Below are 16,749 nucleotides of genomic sequence, written 5' to 3'. Positions count from 1 at the left end.
AGGATGGGCAAGCACAGCTTCCACGCCCAGGGAAGGGAGAGCGGCGCTTTGGGAGACTGCACCTCTTGTGGCAGGAGGAAAATAGGGACCAAATTGTGTGCTTGGCACCAGAGAAGCGCAGTGGTTGTTAACGTGAAGAACCAGATCAGCCACAGCCTCAAGTAGGCAGAGCGCCAGCTTTACTCACAAAGAACAAAGGACACAGTAGCATTTGATTCAGGTTTATACCCTTAAAATCAAGATGAGAAAGTTCATCTTGTATGAGACCAAAGCATCAAGTTCACAAGCACTAGACTCTGCTAACTACGGGCAACTTGCTCCCTCACGATCCTGAAAACCCAGCAGGAAGACCTGGGTTTCAGTCCAGGCCCCTGTGCATGGGCCACTCCCAGGAACAGAATTATGTCAGGACTATATCTTCTTTGTAGCAATGAATACCAGGATTTTCAAGCTGAACTCTAAACTTAATAATAAAATTCAACCGACTGGAATGCACTGAGATCTAAAATCACGTTATCCTTTGACCTTTTGGATATGGAAACAATAGTCACCACTTCTATGTTCTCCTTTGCCATTTAAATTTATCCAAATCAGAAATCTAAACAAAACTGGCTGCGGACAGAAGCAGCCTGAGGCAGTACAAGGTCTGTTCCCCTGCACGTCTGAAGCATCACCGGTCTGAGCCCCAGGCTGGTGCTCTGGCATCTGCCCTCAGCTGTGCCAGCTATCTGAACGCCCCAGTGCTCTCTCAGAATGAGCGAACGCTGGCACCTGGCCAGACACACTTGTCTCGCTGCTCATGTGTGGACCACGGGGCGGGAGGCCAAGCGGTGGTTCTGTAACTCAGGAGAGCTGCTGGGCTCTGCCCTTACTAGGTGCAGATGGCCTGCATTCCAGCAGCAGGTCTGTGATGTACCAATACAGTTCTGGGTTCATTCACCCAGTTCGTCCTTCAACAAACATCTGGGAATGCTTACTTGCTGTGGAAGGAGAGCAAGGTCTGACTGTGGGTCAGGGCAGAATCACCTATTCCACAACCAACATACATCTACAACTTTGTAAGTATTTCAGAAGTGGGATGTGGTGAAGATGGGGACAGGAGGGCCTGCCCTAACCCCAGGGATCAGGGAATCAATCCAGAAGTGACACTGAACCTGAGCTTTAAGCGATGCACAGGTGCACACAGAAGACACAAGTGTGTGCAGAATGCCTCACGTGAACGTTGGATGAAGCTCAGCACATGAAGGCTGGAGGAGCTGAAGAAGGGCCAGGCTGCTGTGTTCGAGGTCCTTCTGATACAAACAAGTCTATGCTCCCACGCAGGGCCATCCGCCAAATCCAGTGGGAGCACACATGGACTGATAAGTGCACCCCAACAGGAGAGGCCCCTTCTCTGAGGAGGCTGTTCATGTGGGTCCCACAGCCCATTCCCAGGGAGCAGGAAGGACACAGACAAATTGCCCTCTGGTCATGTTGGCCAAATTCACCAAGATTTTCTCAACTACGCAGTCACAGTAAATCCTTGTACCTGGACTGTATCTGGTCAAGGAACGTGTCACTGTGTGTGGTGACAGTGGAATTTTAGGACGTTACTTCACATAGCCTGTCATGAAGCAGTGAAGACGCAATTATAGAAGCTGACACTATGTTATTATGACATCCCTGAAGAGAGTGGTAGAGAGTGAACTTTTTTCTATTTTTACAAGTTTTATCACATTTAGAGATAATGAGCCACTACAGAGCCAAAAAACTGTAAGAGGACTAGTACCAAATGAGTAAGTTCTCCTAAGTATTGTTTTCTCTCTTCAAATGATTTTCAAATATATTCTTTCTGACCCCCTCCTTCATTAAATACATAATTTTCATTTTTCTTTCTAGCTTCTGGCCCACTTTTCCTCATCTAGATTTAGGTAAGCGTTCAGCATCGTGCTCATTGAAGACAGCGTGTCTTCCAGGGGCACCTGAGTCACTAGCAGACATTCTGTGACAGTCACTCACGTCCCCCGTGCAGAGAAGAAAACCAGGAAACAGCCTGCTTCTTCCGTGCTTTCCCTAGGATGGCTGATGCTCGGCAGCTCCGACTCAAGCTAGCAGTTTTTGCTAAATGCCTCTACAAGTGTTTTAACTCATAACTGTGTGTCCTAATTCAAACAACGTCTTAGAAATACTTTTAGAATACTTTCTACAGAAGACTTAATATGTTCTCCGATAAATAAAAATAATGCTAAAAAAAAGAAGTAAAGTTCATCAAAACATAATCGCCTTAGAGAAAAGTATGTGGTAGGGTAAGTGTGACTGAAAAAGAAAATAAGATGTTTTTCATGAAGATTCTAAACAAAGAGTTATTTCCAAGACTGAGCTAGTCAAGAAAGACTTCTCTGATCTAGAGCCACCTGCTGTCCTCACCGCTTCCCAGGCACAAAGTTCTATACAGTGACTGATCATTCACCAGGGCAGCTTCTCAGAAATAAATATTAGCAGTAAAAGCTGCAAAACTAGCCAGGCACCTGGCCCCCGACCCTAGAATCATGGGGGAACCTGCCTTCCCCTTCCCAGTGGGAACGGGGGTGGCCCACAGGGTCATCAAGCAGCTCTCGCCTCCTCATGTTTCAATCAGGTGCCTGAGGCTTACGTAAATCACGAAATGGACCCCACAGCTAATGCTCACCTCCACCACCCACTCGACAACCCTCCATTCATCCTTGCACAAGGACACTGCTTATATCCATCAGCAAGCTGGCCTGCAGAGGACGAACAGCAGCTGCAGCAGAGCAACCAGGCTGGGCTGCCCTCTTCCGAGATCCTGGCGGCCAACGGTAACATTAAAGTTTCTCTATTATTTGTACATAATATTGGAGGTAAAACCCTGAAGATAAGCCAAAAGCTTACAAATGCTTATTTTCTTATTCTACTAAAAGGTGCACTGAACTCATCTTTTTGGGCTTCTTACATACCAAATATTGTCCACAAAAGTAATTGTGACCTCTACATAGGATCATTACCTCTAAGAATATACTCTAATTAATTGGTTCGATTTTTCTTTTTCAAAACTTCCCAAACTGTGCCCTCTGGGGACAGGAATATGGCAGAGCTATAGCTCTCGCTCCTTCAGCAGGTGTCAGAGGCTAGGGCATATTCACTCAACCTTCACCCACGTCTCTGACTATGAGGCAAGGGTTACTGGAGGACCAACAATTTTAAGAAGAATTTTATAATTTGTCATGCATTCTTCTTCCTCAAGTGTTTTGTAAGTGGTGCTCCTACTGCGAAAACAGGGCTATAAAAGCAGCCCATTATATCTTAATATAAAACACTCAGAACTGGGCCCTGATCAGCAAGACGATCATCGTTCTGGGGTCTGCCACAAGCCGTGTGATCAGGGCGCTCTGCCCTCCATGGATAAGTTGCATGAGCTCATCTGGAGGGGGGGGGCCTCAAGAACAGGACCCTCCTAGGTTCCCCCAAGGCTAGGCCTAGACTTCTGTTTAAAATGGCATTAGGTGGAGGGTCCATTTCAAACATGTCCCTGCCATGGGTTTCTCGCTCTCAGTAAATTGCGCTCACCGAAACGAAAGTAAAACAGCGGCCGGTTTCCTGCAGTGCTGGCGGCCCGCTCTCGGACCGCGGCTTCTCGGATGTCACACACCCCGATGTTGCCAGAGTGCAGCATTCTTCTCGGGGCTCCTTCACTGTGCTGCAGTCTACACCGGACCACGGCAGCTCCATTCGCTGCTGTAACAAGTTGAAAAAAAACTAATTAATTCAAACTTTAGTTTTTTTTAAATTTGTTACAGCGCTGAGCAGAGCTGCCGACCCCATGCAGAACAGCACAAGAAACACCAAAGGGACCAGCAACACAGGGCCACCCTGAGCACCCAGCTAACATAGGTCAACCGCAGTCTCCGCGTGGCCACCGCTGGGAAATCTCTCCTGGGAACGCACAGGACTGCGTCTGGCTCGCTTTTGTTTGGTAAAGCACAGAAAACAAATCCAGCAACGTCAGGAGCCTACAGCCAGCCTCCTCCAGGATATGGGGGGCCTCCTGCAGAGGAGGCCACAGTGACAGGCCACAAAGAGGCCACCACCACGCAGTTGTTAGAGGACAAAGAAGGTGAACTACGTCTAATCATCTCCCCACATCTGTTTTGAAAGCCTTCCACTCATGGATGTCAGCCAACCAAACACTGATTTATTGTTAATGCACTTGGATAGAACTGTGCTGCTTCCTTTTATAATCCAGACAACAGGAAAATCCAGCCCATCAGCTCGTTTAAGGCTTATGCATCAGGTCTATCTTTATGGTAATGTTCTCAAATATCAAGGAAAGAAGAAAAACAGAAAAGCAAAACAAAACTACACACATGGCAGAAACTAAACCCACAAATTAAGTCTCCTGGAATGTGAGCTCCAGGGAAGGCTCCTTGCTGTGCTAAGAGAACCCTACACGGTATGTCACAGCCTGGACAGGAGGGACAGACTGGGTCCGTGTGGGCTCAAACCTCTTCCAGCAGAGGCATCTGGGCAGGGCTTTAAAACTGTGTTTCAACAGTGAAAACAAGAGAGTTCAAAGAGCACCTTTAAAATTTAGGTTGCTGTCCTTTTTCCTTGAGGACTTAGATACTTTAAGCCATTCCCAAAGCCTAGCAATCTTCAAGGTCACCCTCAAACTGAACTGAGCTCTCATCAGAATCCAGCCTGGTATCATTTTCTTCTTCCTGAAATGTACAGAACCCTAGTTCAAGTGCAAAGAGATTCTACAAACTGCACATGTGGAAATGCTGGAATGAAACAGACTTTGTACTTTTGGGAAGAATCCATAACATTTTACAATCACATTTCAAAACACGACCAGCAGTCATGATTTCATAATCCCAGGCAGGATATTATATCATTTTCTAGATTTCTAGGTTTGCACCCTCTGCCCCATGAAATCAATAAAAACCTAGGATTAATTTAAGCCATAATCAGCAGCAATAACTTATCTCATTAAACCAAAAGTCATTTTAAATAGTAAACACTCATACTTTTATGATTACAGCATCTTAAAGTAGTCAAACACATGATTGCCCTCTATAGATGAACTACCTATTAAATTTATTAGGCACACTTATAGAACAATCTCATATGCCTTCCATATTCACAAATTACAGGTGCACTCATACAAGGGTGTCAGTAGTGGCTGTGCCACGTCAGATGTGTGGTCTTCACGCAGATCAGGGACCAAGGAAGGATGTGCGCTCAGGTGTTTCTCTTGCACGATGCAGTTAACTCAACACCAAACGTTTCATGCTCCTCAGCAAGGGTTACGTACTCGGAGGCTGGGGCAGGTAGGCTCCAATCAGTTTCGACCTCTTCTTTTCATATCCTTTTTGTGTGATGTCGCCTGGAAGAGAGGGAAAGAAAATCTCAGAATGGTTTCAGTAGGTAGAGCTGATGACTCAACGGAACCCAAGAAGATACAGAGTTACATCTCTGTGTGTCTTCTGTTTGCCTTATCATTTAAGAAGAAACCACTTCACCTCGCTCACCGTGACTTTTCCCTGCCCGCAAACAGTATTTAAATCCTTTGCTGTGCACATGCTTGTCCCAGCCCCTCCTCAAGAGGTTTCGGCTCTCGTGGGGTCCAGAATTAGATTCTTGCAACCTTATTCACATCTGCCGGAGCAGGAAACCTCCCCAGTCTGCATGGCTCTCATTAACTTAATCAACAACAAATTGTACAGGCATCTACCCGGTGACAGCTGGCCCAAACCATTACTGATTAGCATCTTCCTCCATTAATGAGATTTTTTTCTAATCAGGTGTGTTGGTCCCAAGGACTTTAAACTGCTAGGGTATTTTTGAAAATAAGTGACTAAGACCAAATGAAACAGTCAATAAAAGCAAGCAAGATAACATGGGACCTACAGAAATCAAAATATGTGAGAAAGGCGCTTATCGTTGAAAGAAGAGTTAAAATGTTAAAGCAAGAGATTCACATACAGAAGAGCTACGGTCGGCACCATGCTGACATTTTTCCTAAATGCTAAGGACCCGGGACAAAATAACCTTTAGGACATGCAACAGCTGTTTCCAATTACAAGTGCTAATGCACATAAAACGCTGATTTTGCCCTTGAATTTTTTGGAATCCGTTAAATTTTTTCCCCAATATTCTGATCAAACCATCATTCCCAGAAGAGCTAAAAACTCAAGTTTTAATAAAAATATAGCAAACAAATGAAAAGTTACTATAAATCATACATAAATTGGTAAATTTTCTTTTTCTAGTGACGTATGCTCACTAAATTTGATCAAACCAGAAGGCATACTGAGTGTTTGATGACTGACCCGGCGAACTCACAGCTCACTGCACAGAGTCTTGTCCACCCCCATAAAACGCATGACTAGTTTTTAAACACAGAGCTGTAAATAACAAAAACAGATCGAAAATGAGTCCCACTATTGACTGATGAGCATTTTGATGCCAAAGGTATGTCAGTGGGCCACAGTCAAAGAGCAGATCCGTGAATGTGAAACACAGCACCCACCCTCAGGTCTGCCTGCAACAGAGCCATACCAATTCCCCTTCTCAGCACTGAAGCTGTGCAGTCGCTTTTGGAAATGTTCTATAAATCCCTCGTTTTAAGAGGATGTCCAAAATCTCAACAACCGAGAAATTCCAACTGCATATATGTACTCTGTAGTATCATTGTGATTTATCAGGAAAATGTTAGGACATTGGCTGAGCAGTGATTTTCAGGCCTTACTCCTTCTGATTTCTTTCTACAGACTACTACGCACCTTCTAACATTACAAGAAAGAGCAAAACATCTGGCTGTGAGAACACATGATAAAAACAATCTGCAGAACAAACACAGTCGAAGCCTGGAATGTGCCAGCGGCGAGTGAGGCTACACCCACTGACGAGGGCAAGGGGGTGGTCAGTGAGTGGATGCCAATCTGCCTGAGAGTGGAATGAAAGAAGGAGGCCCCAGGGGGACGGCCTAAGCTCCCCACTCCTGCTTACAGAAAAAAGGAGCAGCTTTCTGCTCTTAGACAGCAAAGAAGAAACCACCTCCCAGCCCTTCCTCTCAGCCCCTCAGGGACCCCGAGAAGATAGCTGCCACCAGGCTCCCGAGAAGAGACTCACCATCCTTTACCACATTCCTCCCTCGACCACTCTGAAAAGAAAAAAACTATTGAGGAAGCTAGTGTTCATGCCAACTGTACTGCTGCTTAATCCATTTGGCTCACGCTCAGCATTTTACCAATTTAGAACCAGCCTGCTCCCTGCAACTGAGGGGACACCCAGACGAAAATGAAAGCAGGGAACAGGAACACAGGAAAATGAAAGCAGGGAACAGGAACACAGGAGTGAGGCGCACTGGTGGGATCACAATCAACGAGCACACACTGGCTTCCTGAGAGGCCACCTGAGCACAAGGCAGACACCTACTGTTTACCTCCGGTGCCCATGCCCTCCCCAGTCCTGCACTGGCTGATCCACGCTTGTGGGCCTCACAGCTGCTTTGCACAATTCTACAATCGAGTCTCAGCCCTGGAAAACTAGCCCCCTTTCACAGTTTGTTCTACACCCAAAATTCAGTTCGTTTTAAAAATTTCTCAGATGAACACTTAAGTATGCAGTGGGGGAGTCCCTCCTCTAATATTCAGTGTAAGCCAACTTCAAAGGAAACTCACTTTTAACTCTGTCTTACTTTGGAAAGCTCGAACTGCTAAGACCTTAGGCTTGAAGGAAAATAAGCACTTCCCCCCCAAGAAACCATGACTCTTCTTAAGGAGAAAGAAGTGAGTGTTGACCTCACAGGCCCCACTCAGGTTCCTGACCCCCAGACTCAAAGGGCTAAGTCAAAGAACAGTTAGGTGTTTTATTTTAGCTCCACTACTAAATCGTACTCACTAAGCAATCAGCTCATTTAGACAACTTCCAGATAGAACTTCCAGAAATCCCAGGTGACCATCACTCTGGAAACCTGGAAGAAGGGAAAGGGAGGCACTACTAACTGAATAACTTCCACGCACTTTATCTAAATCAGGGTTGGCGAACAACAGATCCAGCCTGCAGGCTATTTTCTAATAAAGTTTTACTGGCACAAGCTGCACTCCTCTAAGCACAACACACAGATGGAACCGGCAAAAGCCAAAAGCATTTCCTACCTGGCCCCTTACAGAAACATTTACTGGTCCCTGTTCCACATGTCCTAAATGATCTCTTTTAAATCCTTCCAACAACTGCTTTTACAGGTAAGAAACTGAGGCACAAACACTATTTATGTTTCTCACCCAGGGCCTCAGATCCAAGAAGGAAACAAACTCTTTCCAAGTCTGAAACTATTTCCCATTGAAGCCACATCTGGAATCTTCTGCTCTAGCCGACAGTGATATGGTCAGCATTCTGCCACCTGGACATCCCACCCAGCTCTCCACCTGCCTCAGGGACACCCTGGCCTCCCACTGCCTTTCACTCCACCAGACCCTGCCCATCTCAGCCTCAGTGACAGCCCAGCCTTTGGGCTCCCACCGCACAGAATCCTGCACAAGCCACAGTGGTGTCTTCCTCCTGAGGCCCCGGATAGCTGCTTACGGAGATGCTCTCATGGGTCAGCATCCTCCAGAACCAAGTTCCAACCTTGCTATTCTAAAAACCAGGACTGCGTGCTGATGGAGTTAGGCACACACAGAGCACCAGATACAAGGTCACGAAGCGACTTCATGTAAATGGCTGGACAGCAGCTGCACTCATAAACACAGGGTTATCATTTAACTGTTTAGCAACTGCGTGGGGAAAGGGCAGAGGGGAAAACTGATAACAAGTCCATTATTAAAGTGTATAAGACAACAGCCTGACTTGGTGTGTTACCCAAAAGGACCCAGCATCTGTGGCAATCTGCGCTCCAAGCACCAGGGCTAAAAATGCCTTTGCTACATTTTCTTTTCCACGGAGAAAGTCCAGTTATTTTTAATTCTGAAACTACTTTAGCATCTGGTAGACAGAGGTCCAACAGATTATCTCTGACACACTCTCACTGCAAATTTATATAAGCAAACTTTCTAGCAGGGGGTCTTATGTTCTGTCCTTTGATTTGAAGCATCCAATGTTGGTTTTTGTGCTAACAGAATAATAAAGATAGATAGATAAGACAGACGTGGAAAGAAGGGATAGACAGATGATCGATAGATGAAAAAAGACAGATGAATGAAAGATAGACAGGACAGACAGATGCCGGCTAGCTGGCTGGCTTTACACAACTCCGTCCACCCAGAATGCCACCCTCTTTCTGTCCAGATGGACCTGCAATCAACACCTTGACATCACCACAGACACACACGGTGTTTCTCCCCCACCTTACACCAGTTCAGGCTGAAGGATCACCTGGCGGCTCCTCCTCACCTTGGATCTGTAATGAGCACTGGTCTTCAGGGTGAAACTGTAAATTCAAGGCAGAAAGGCTACAAAAGAGAGGAGCCACTCCTCCATGTCACATTTCTAAGCAAGGTTTTCTTTAATATCATCATTCCACAGGGACTATTCCATGGTTTACAGCAGGTTAATTAGTATTTTTTTCAACCTGGAAGCTAAAAGTACACCATTCAAGGAAATGTGTAGCTCACTTCCCCCTGGCGCTGTCTACAGAATTTTGCTCATTGAAAATGTTAATGTTAAAAGACACGAACCTGAGGATCGCTTGCTTGAGAATTTCCCACATAAAATTCCAAATAGCATATTTTCCATGCTTTGATACTCAAGATACCCATTTATTTAACTCTCTTTTCATTTTAGGAATAAGAATATATGACAGAAAAGTAAATACAGAAATTATTTGTAACCTCACTGAGGAGAAAATGAAAGTGATCTTTTGAAACACTTTCCACTTTATCAAAAATGTTATTTATATTATTCTCAAAGAAGTTCTGTAAGACTTAAAGTTGTCAACTGTTCTGTTACAAAGAAAAGGGAGATTTACAGACAAGTCATAAACTTAAAATGAAAATACAAGCAAAGTGAAACCAACAATACACAGCTTAGCAACACTCTGAGATAGATAATTCTTTCCCTCCCCAAAAGGAAGAATTCTTTGTCTTACTTATATTGTAGTCCAGAGTTTCAGGGTAAACTCTCAGTCTTAGAAAAGTGAAGGAAAAGTCGGCCCAGCAAATGCAAGCGTGAAGGGGACACCTCAGCTCCTCTGTCTGTCCATCTTGGCCTCATTCTGGCAAACTCAGACCCAAGGGGAATGTGTGCAGAGCCACCAGCCCCGTGGATGTCTCATCAGGATGGGAAAGCCCAGAGAGCCACGTGGTCTCCAGGTGACTGAGTGCTCCCCACGAGTAACGTTTGTGCCACCAAGCCATCTCCACGGCTGGGATCAGTTCAGAGTAAACAGATCAGCTTAACGGTGATGGTTTCCATTCTTGGTGTCAGGAGTTTATTTCATTATTTAAAGCTGGAACGAATGCTTTATATAACAAAGCAATCATTTCCATGTTTGGAGTTTTATGGCTGTCAGGAGGCTTCACAATGCTGTTCTCCTCAGCCGATGGCTTTATAAGGCTGAGGGAGCACCCTGGAAGGCTTCCTCCTGCTCGCCCCACTGCTGGAGGCGTGTTCGTCAGCTCCGCGCTAAGCTTTTCATTTCTGCAGAAACAGACTGTGACATCTGTGGCAAGTACCTACCTGTTCGGGGGAGAAGCAGGCAGACCAGGGACCTCTCTTTGCCCCGAACACACACTGAACACAGCTGGGGGACTCAGTAAGGTCAGCTCATGTCTCTGGGTCTCATTTTTCTCATTAATAAAATGTTGGTAATAACACCTATTACCTTGTGACATAGTTGAAAAGACAAAATACGCAGAATGTAAAACGTCTTAGTAAGCATGAAGTAGGTAAGAAAACATATTTAAAAAAACCTAACAAGTACTCATCCAGCATCTATCACATGTTCAAACTTGTGACAGACACTAAGAGGCACCCATGCAGCTCCTGCTCCAGAAGTTCTCTGAGTTGGGTGGGAAGACTCATGAAAACTGCCTTCCTCAGTGTGGTACAACTAGTACGCAGTAGGAAGATGCAAGGACTAGAGTGATGGCCACTGCATGACAGGTGAGGCCAAAGACAGGTTACAGAAGTGTCAGAAATTCTGAGGAGACTCAACCCTGACCTCTCAAGCATCCATCTCTTTTCTTTTATTGCTGCCACCACTACCCAATGCCAGCTGCCATCGGTTCTCCCTGCATGGCCCAAACAGTTGCTCACAGCCCTCGATCTCGAGTCCTCATCACCCCGTCCTCTCCACATGCAGCCCCCCAATCTCTCACTAAAAGGGAACCGGGGTTGGGTGACCTCACTATGGTGAGCCTGTTGCAGGCTGCTCACCACCTCAGGACTGACAGCAAACTCAGCAGCAAGGCCTGGTCCTTCCAGAGCCTGGCCCCACGTCTCACCACGTCCACATCACTTCACAATTATGTTTTCCTTAGTTACTATCTGCACTGCTGTATTATCACTCCTTAATTTTTCTCAGGTTTATGCCATATTTCCAATGCAAAACTTAGAAATTTGAATTCCATAAGGATATTTTAAGTAATGTAATCAGGAGAAATTTAAAATCTTGCCTAGGATTATAAAATAACCCAGACTTATTCAAATACTCATTACAATGGGAAAAAAACTCTTAAGAACTACAGATTAACACGACTGGGATTTTTATGTTCATGTGAATGACCATAAAGTTCCTTAAAACACTTAGTTAATGGCATGACAAGAAAGAAAAAAATATATTTTAAATGTCCCACTGTGTTAAAATCTTAACTCAAGCCAATTAGGTCTCAGATGTTATCACTCACAGTTTTACTTTTGTTTTGTTTTTCAAAATATTATATGTGCTCCATAGCTTTTCTCTTTGGTATGTAAAGAACGCCAATTATAGGAGGGATTAAAGAAAATAACCCATTTAGAGTCCCTTCTACTCTAAACCACATAAATAGAAAGAGTCAGCTGATGTCCACCAGTCCTGCAGCAGACTTTCGAAAGCAAGCTCTGATAGTGAAGGAAAACCACTCCCAGCACCAGCCGTCCTGGGGCCTGAACTGCCCCAAAGATCTTACAGAACTCCAACAGCCCTTTTCAAAATTTCAAAGTGCTGCAGAAGTCCGCTGGGTAGGCGACAGAGGTTTTTGTACGTTTGAGGCTGATTTGCTCTCCTGCTGCAAGGCCTCCTGCCCAGGTGCCACACAAGTAGGCAGTGCCTGCCCAGGGAACTCCCCTCACAGCCCCCCAGAGATGCCACCCATGGTCATCCTCGATCATCAGTCCAGAAAATCTCAACAGGTCAGTTTCAGGCAAAACTGCTACAATCACTTGCTGAAAACTCTTTAAACAAACCAGTGTCACTTTTTTTGGTATCTTCTGGCATTCAGATATCCCTTCTTTAGAGAAAAAGGAAAAAAAAATCCTACTCTCTAGGAAGTTAGCTCTTGAGAAGACCACGTAAATATGAAATAAAGCTACTTACATTTCCCAGATGGTGAGTTTCACTTTTGCAGATCCCAAATCTCACCAGTAAGTGGGCTTTCCTGGATGCTGTGCCTTTTCTTTGGTGGAGGCAAGTGGGAAGGGGTTGGAGTGGAGGGTGATGGACACCATCTTTCATTATTTCTAGCTAGAAATTCAGAAGCTGAGATGGGACCAGGGTCCCGGCTGGCCCAGCCCTTTCTCATTCAAACCTCATGAATCTTCTGAATGAGCCCCTTGACCCCCTTCCCAAAGGCTCTCCTATGAAGATGGACCATCAGAGTTGGTACTTTGGATGGGGAGGGGGCAGACGCATAGAATGGAAGACAAGGGGAAAGAAGGAGTATTGATTACCTACAGTGAGTCAGGGATCTTACTGGGAACCTTACAAATCAACATGTCATTTAAATTTTAGAGATCCTATCATCATCAGCATCCTCATTTTCCAGAAAAGGTGACTGTCCCAGCAAGGCTAGGACACTTGCCCATGAGCCCAGCTAAAGGCATCATCTGGACCAGGGAGGTACAAGCACTACAGCTTTCCCACCATCTCACAATGGGAAATGTCTAAATGTCACACTGGGGAGAAGGTCAAAGCCCTTTGCAGAAGTTGAAGGAGGACAAATTGAAGAAACAAAAAAGGCCCATGTCACTTCTAGGGTCTGGACAGTCTTGTGGGGCAGCCTGCAGTAAGCACACAGGCTGGTCTTCACAGGTGCAGGGAGAGGAGGTGTGGGGGCCAGCCACTGGTGATGGTTATGAACCAGGTCCCACAGAAGCCACTTCTGCACCAGTGCTCTGCTGAGAGGGCCGTACATGGGACCAAAAGAAAAACGAGAAAACGGCTGAGTTTACCAAAGGCTTAATCGCTGATAGCAGGAGGAAATGGGCTAGCAGCAGCAAGTACCAAAGTTCATTCCCATGCAGAAACCTCAGCACGGACAAAGCATGTCCCTGTAAGCAGAACTCAAGAGTTACTGTTTATACAAGTCAGTTAGGGAAGTGCAAACGTGTAAAGATCCAAAGCCAAAAAGCCCTGATTTCCCACAAATACCTAAAGTGTTATCTTCCTGTTTCAGAAGCACACTCTCGCTCACCCAGAGCTTGATTTTAAGTGTTTTCAGAATTGTTTAAGTAGCTGCACTGAGGGCTGTTAGTAGCTACAGCCCCTGTTTGGCTGTTTCTATTCCAGCACCACCACAAGTCAAAGCCAGTCAAGAGGCTGCCTCATCTGCAGCGAATGAAACATCAGAAAGGCAAGCTCAAAGAGACGGACATGAGCCATCTGGTCATCTGTGCCCATGCCAAAGAATCCCAGGGTGAGGTAGAAACATCAATTCCAAGCAAAGTCCCCAAGGATAGTTTCTCTGCATCCTTGCCAGCATTTTGTGTTATTACTATTTTCTACTTTAGCCAGTCTGACAGGTATGTAGTGATATCTCAAAATGGTTTTAATTTGCTTTTCTCTAATACCTAACAATGTTGAACCTATTTTCATAGGCTTACTTTCTATCTGCATATCCTCTTTAGTGAAAAGTTTGTACATGTCCTTAGCCTATTTTTGAATTGATTTTTTAGCAATATTCTTATGTTCTGGGAGTTCTTTATAAATTGTGGATGCAAATCCTTTGTTGGAAATGTGGGTTGCAAATACATTCTCTCACTCTATAGTTTGTCTTTTCATCCTCTTACAGGGTCCTTCATAGAGCAAGTTTTTAATTTTGATGAAGTCCAATTTATCAATTTTTCTTCTTATGGATCATACTTTTAGTTTCAAATCTAAGAACTCTGCCTGCTCCTAAGTCTGGAAGATTTTCTATCTTTCTTACTAGAAATTTAGGTCTTGATTTTTTTTTTTTTTTTTTTGGCCTATGGATGTCTAATTTCTCCAACACAATTTATGGAAAAAGTTATCCCTCTTCCATTGAACTGCTTTTGCTTCTTGGTCAAAAAATTAATTGGGCACATTTGTGTAGGCCTATTTCTGAGTTCCCTACTCCATTCCGTTGAACTATGGGTCTGTCCCTCCACCAGAGGGACACTCTAGACTACTGGGGGTAGACAGTAAGCCTTAGCATTGGGAAGAGCCATTTCTCCACTTGATTCTTCTTTGGCAGAGTTGTTTAGGCTATTCTAGGGCCTTTCCCTTTCCATATAAATTTTAGGAAAAGTTTGTTATGTCTACTAAAAACTTTGCTGAGAACTTTATGGGAATTGTCTTAAATCTATAGATCAATTTAGGAAGAACTAACATCTTTACTACATTGAGTCTTCTAATCCATAAACATGGTATTTAAGTCTTTGATTTCTTTCATCAGAAATTTGTAATTTTCTTCATACTGATCCTCTGCGTGTTTTGTTAGAGTCAGATGTAAGTATTTCATTTTGTTTTGAGCAAGTGTAAACAGTCAGGGCTGTCTTCAATAAAGTGCGAGTCCATATTGGACCTCCATCTGTAGGTACCAAGTCCATTCTAGAGTGTCTGTGTATGGCTCACCCTCTTGTGGCCTTGTTCAGCTCACCAAGCCAATTCAGACGACAGCCTCTGAGCCACATGCCTGGAAGGATGAAGGGATGATCTCATCCCTGACATGTAACCTGACAGTGACAACAAGAAACCACAATGTGGTGCAGCGGGAAAGACATCAGACTTGGAGTTGGGGACTGGGTCCTCAGGGCCACTTTCCAGTCTGTGATGCTCAGATCACAACCTCCCCGGCCCTCAGTTTTCCCATCTATACAATGAGGAGCCAGACCAGGATCTACCCCTACATCCGGCAGTGAATCAGGGTGCACAGCAGACAGGGGGCAAGAACTGACTAAAAGGGCTTTGGGGAGATGAGACGACAGAGAGATGACATGAAAGAATCACATGCCAAGGGACAGAGGCAAGCACCGGCCAGATGCCCAGAAGGTTTGGTTCTGGAGATGGCAAGGGCAGTGCTGACAAACAGCTGAAGGTGTACAAGAACCCCCAGGTGGCAAAACTGCAGGGGGTTCATGTGGGATCTTGAGAGAATGGGGACGAATAAAGACACGCAAACAGGGCTTATGGAAATCAGGTAACTGTAATCAAGCCTAAAAATATAGTATAGGAGCAAAGCATGGTTTGAGATTTTTCTTTCTGAATGTGAAGCGGTGCGTTGGTGACGGAGGAGGATGGCATTCTCCAGTAGGCAGACAGCCCACACTGAAGGCCGCTCTGCTTTCCAGCCTTCGGGAGGGCTGAGTCCTCTGGGACACGGTAGCTGCCCAGGCCCCCCCAAACAGACCTCACAGGGCCTGACAACAAGGTCGCCTCTTAATCAGGAGCCCGCTTTCCTCCTCCTCTGTGCCCACCCACGTGGTCTCGCAGACCAATACTGGGCACCCTGAGGGTGGGTTTCAGGGTCCCCCAGGGTCCATCTGACCCCCTGGGAGCCTCACAGTCCCACGAGGTGAGGTCACACCAGATGAACACATCACATGTAAATCCAGGTCCAGGGCTTCGTCCAGGTTCTGTCCTGCCGGCATTCCCCAGTCACAGTTAATCTCCTTATCAGAAGGAACATCTTCCACCTCGTGAGGTGGAGAGTGCACCAAGTGAGCGCACTCACCTCAGCCTCAAGCCCTGACGACTCCTGTCTGGTGGGCTGACCAGGGCCCACCAGCACAAGCGGCTTTTGACCTCTCGAAAATCAGACGACTCTTGACTTAGAGGCAGAACAAGGACAAAACTTCTGTTTCTTCTGAACAGCAAAAAGGACCTTTTACCACAAGATTTAAAGAGCACTTACACTAGATTTCACATGAACTTGCAGGGATTAAATTTAAGAGAAAAATTAACTCATCACGTCAGCTGGATGAATCTGAACAATCACATTTATTTGTGAGAAAATATTTAAATACATACTCACGCACACTCATATTTTCTTCACTGTTAAATTTAAAAAGTCATTTCTGACACAATGAGCTTAAGTTGAAGTGAATGGAAAAAAGAAAGAAAAGAAACCCTGTGAATCTTTCCCTCCTCACCCCCAGAAACTATCTACAGATTTTGAATATTGGTCTGTGTAGAAAGAATTCCGTGTTTTTTTCAAGTAAATGAATCTTATACTGAAGAGAAAAAAGATGCTCAAGTATATCTTGAAGACTTTAGGAAATTCAGCAGGCAGGGAGAAAGAACACACATTTTATCTCCTCCATTACTTGCTAGTCGGTACAGTGTAGCAGCTGTTTTCTTTTCACCAACTTCAG

The 16,749-nt window shown here is 45.0% G+C and overlaps 1 protein-coding gene across 23 annotated transcripts in view; it reads right to left on the bottom strand.

Annotated features, from left to right (window-relative positions):
- Window positions 1-16,749, bottom strand: part of DIP2C (disco interacting protein 2 homolog C) — a 469,662-nt gene that overhangs the window by 216,803 nt on the left and 236,110 nt on the right. For 8 of the 23 annotated variants that reach the window (XM_023631967.2, XM_023631969.2, XM_023631975.2 and 5 more), the window contains exons 2-3: window positions 5,312-5,383; window positions 3,565-3,732 (exon numbers count right to left, since the gene is read on the bottom strand). In XM_023631967.2, the coding sequence (XP_023487735.1) occupies window positions 3,565-3,732; window positions 5,312-5,383 (240 nt within the window). Of the gene's footprint in view, window positions 1-3,564; window positions 3,733-5,162; window positions 5,384-10,087; window positions 10,440-16,749 lie in introns of those variants that run through there. The other 15 variants (XM_023631970.2, XM_070254985.1, XM_070255002.1 and 12 more) reach the window with 8 other exon arrangements.

Source organism: Equus caballus, chromosome 29 (assembly GCF_041296265.1).
Source record: "Equus caballus isolate H_3958 breed thoroughbred chromosome 29, TB-T2T, whole genome shotgun sequence".
In the NCBI taxonomy this organism is placed as follows: Eukaryota; Metazoa; Chordata; class Mammalia; order Perissodactyla; family Equidae; genus Equus; species Equus caballus.
The sequence above is the reverse complement of the archived record's forward strand: the minus strand, read 5'-3'. Positions and strand labels throughout refer to the sequence as shown.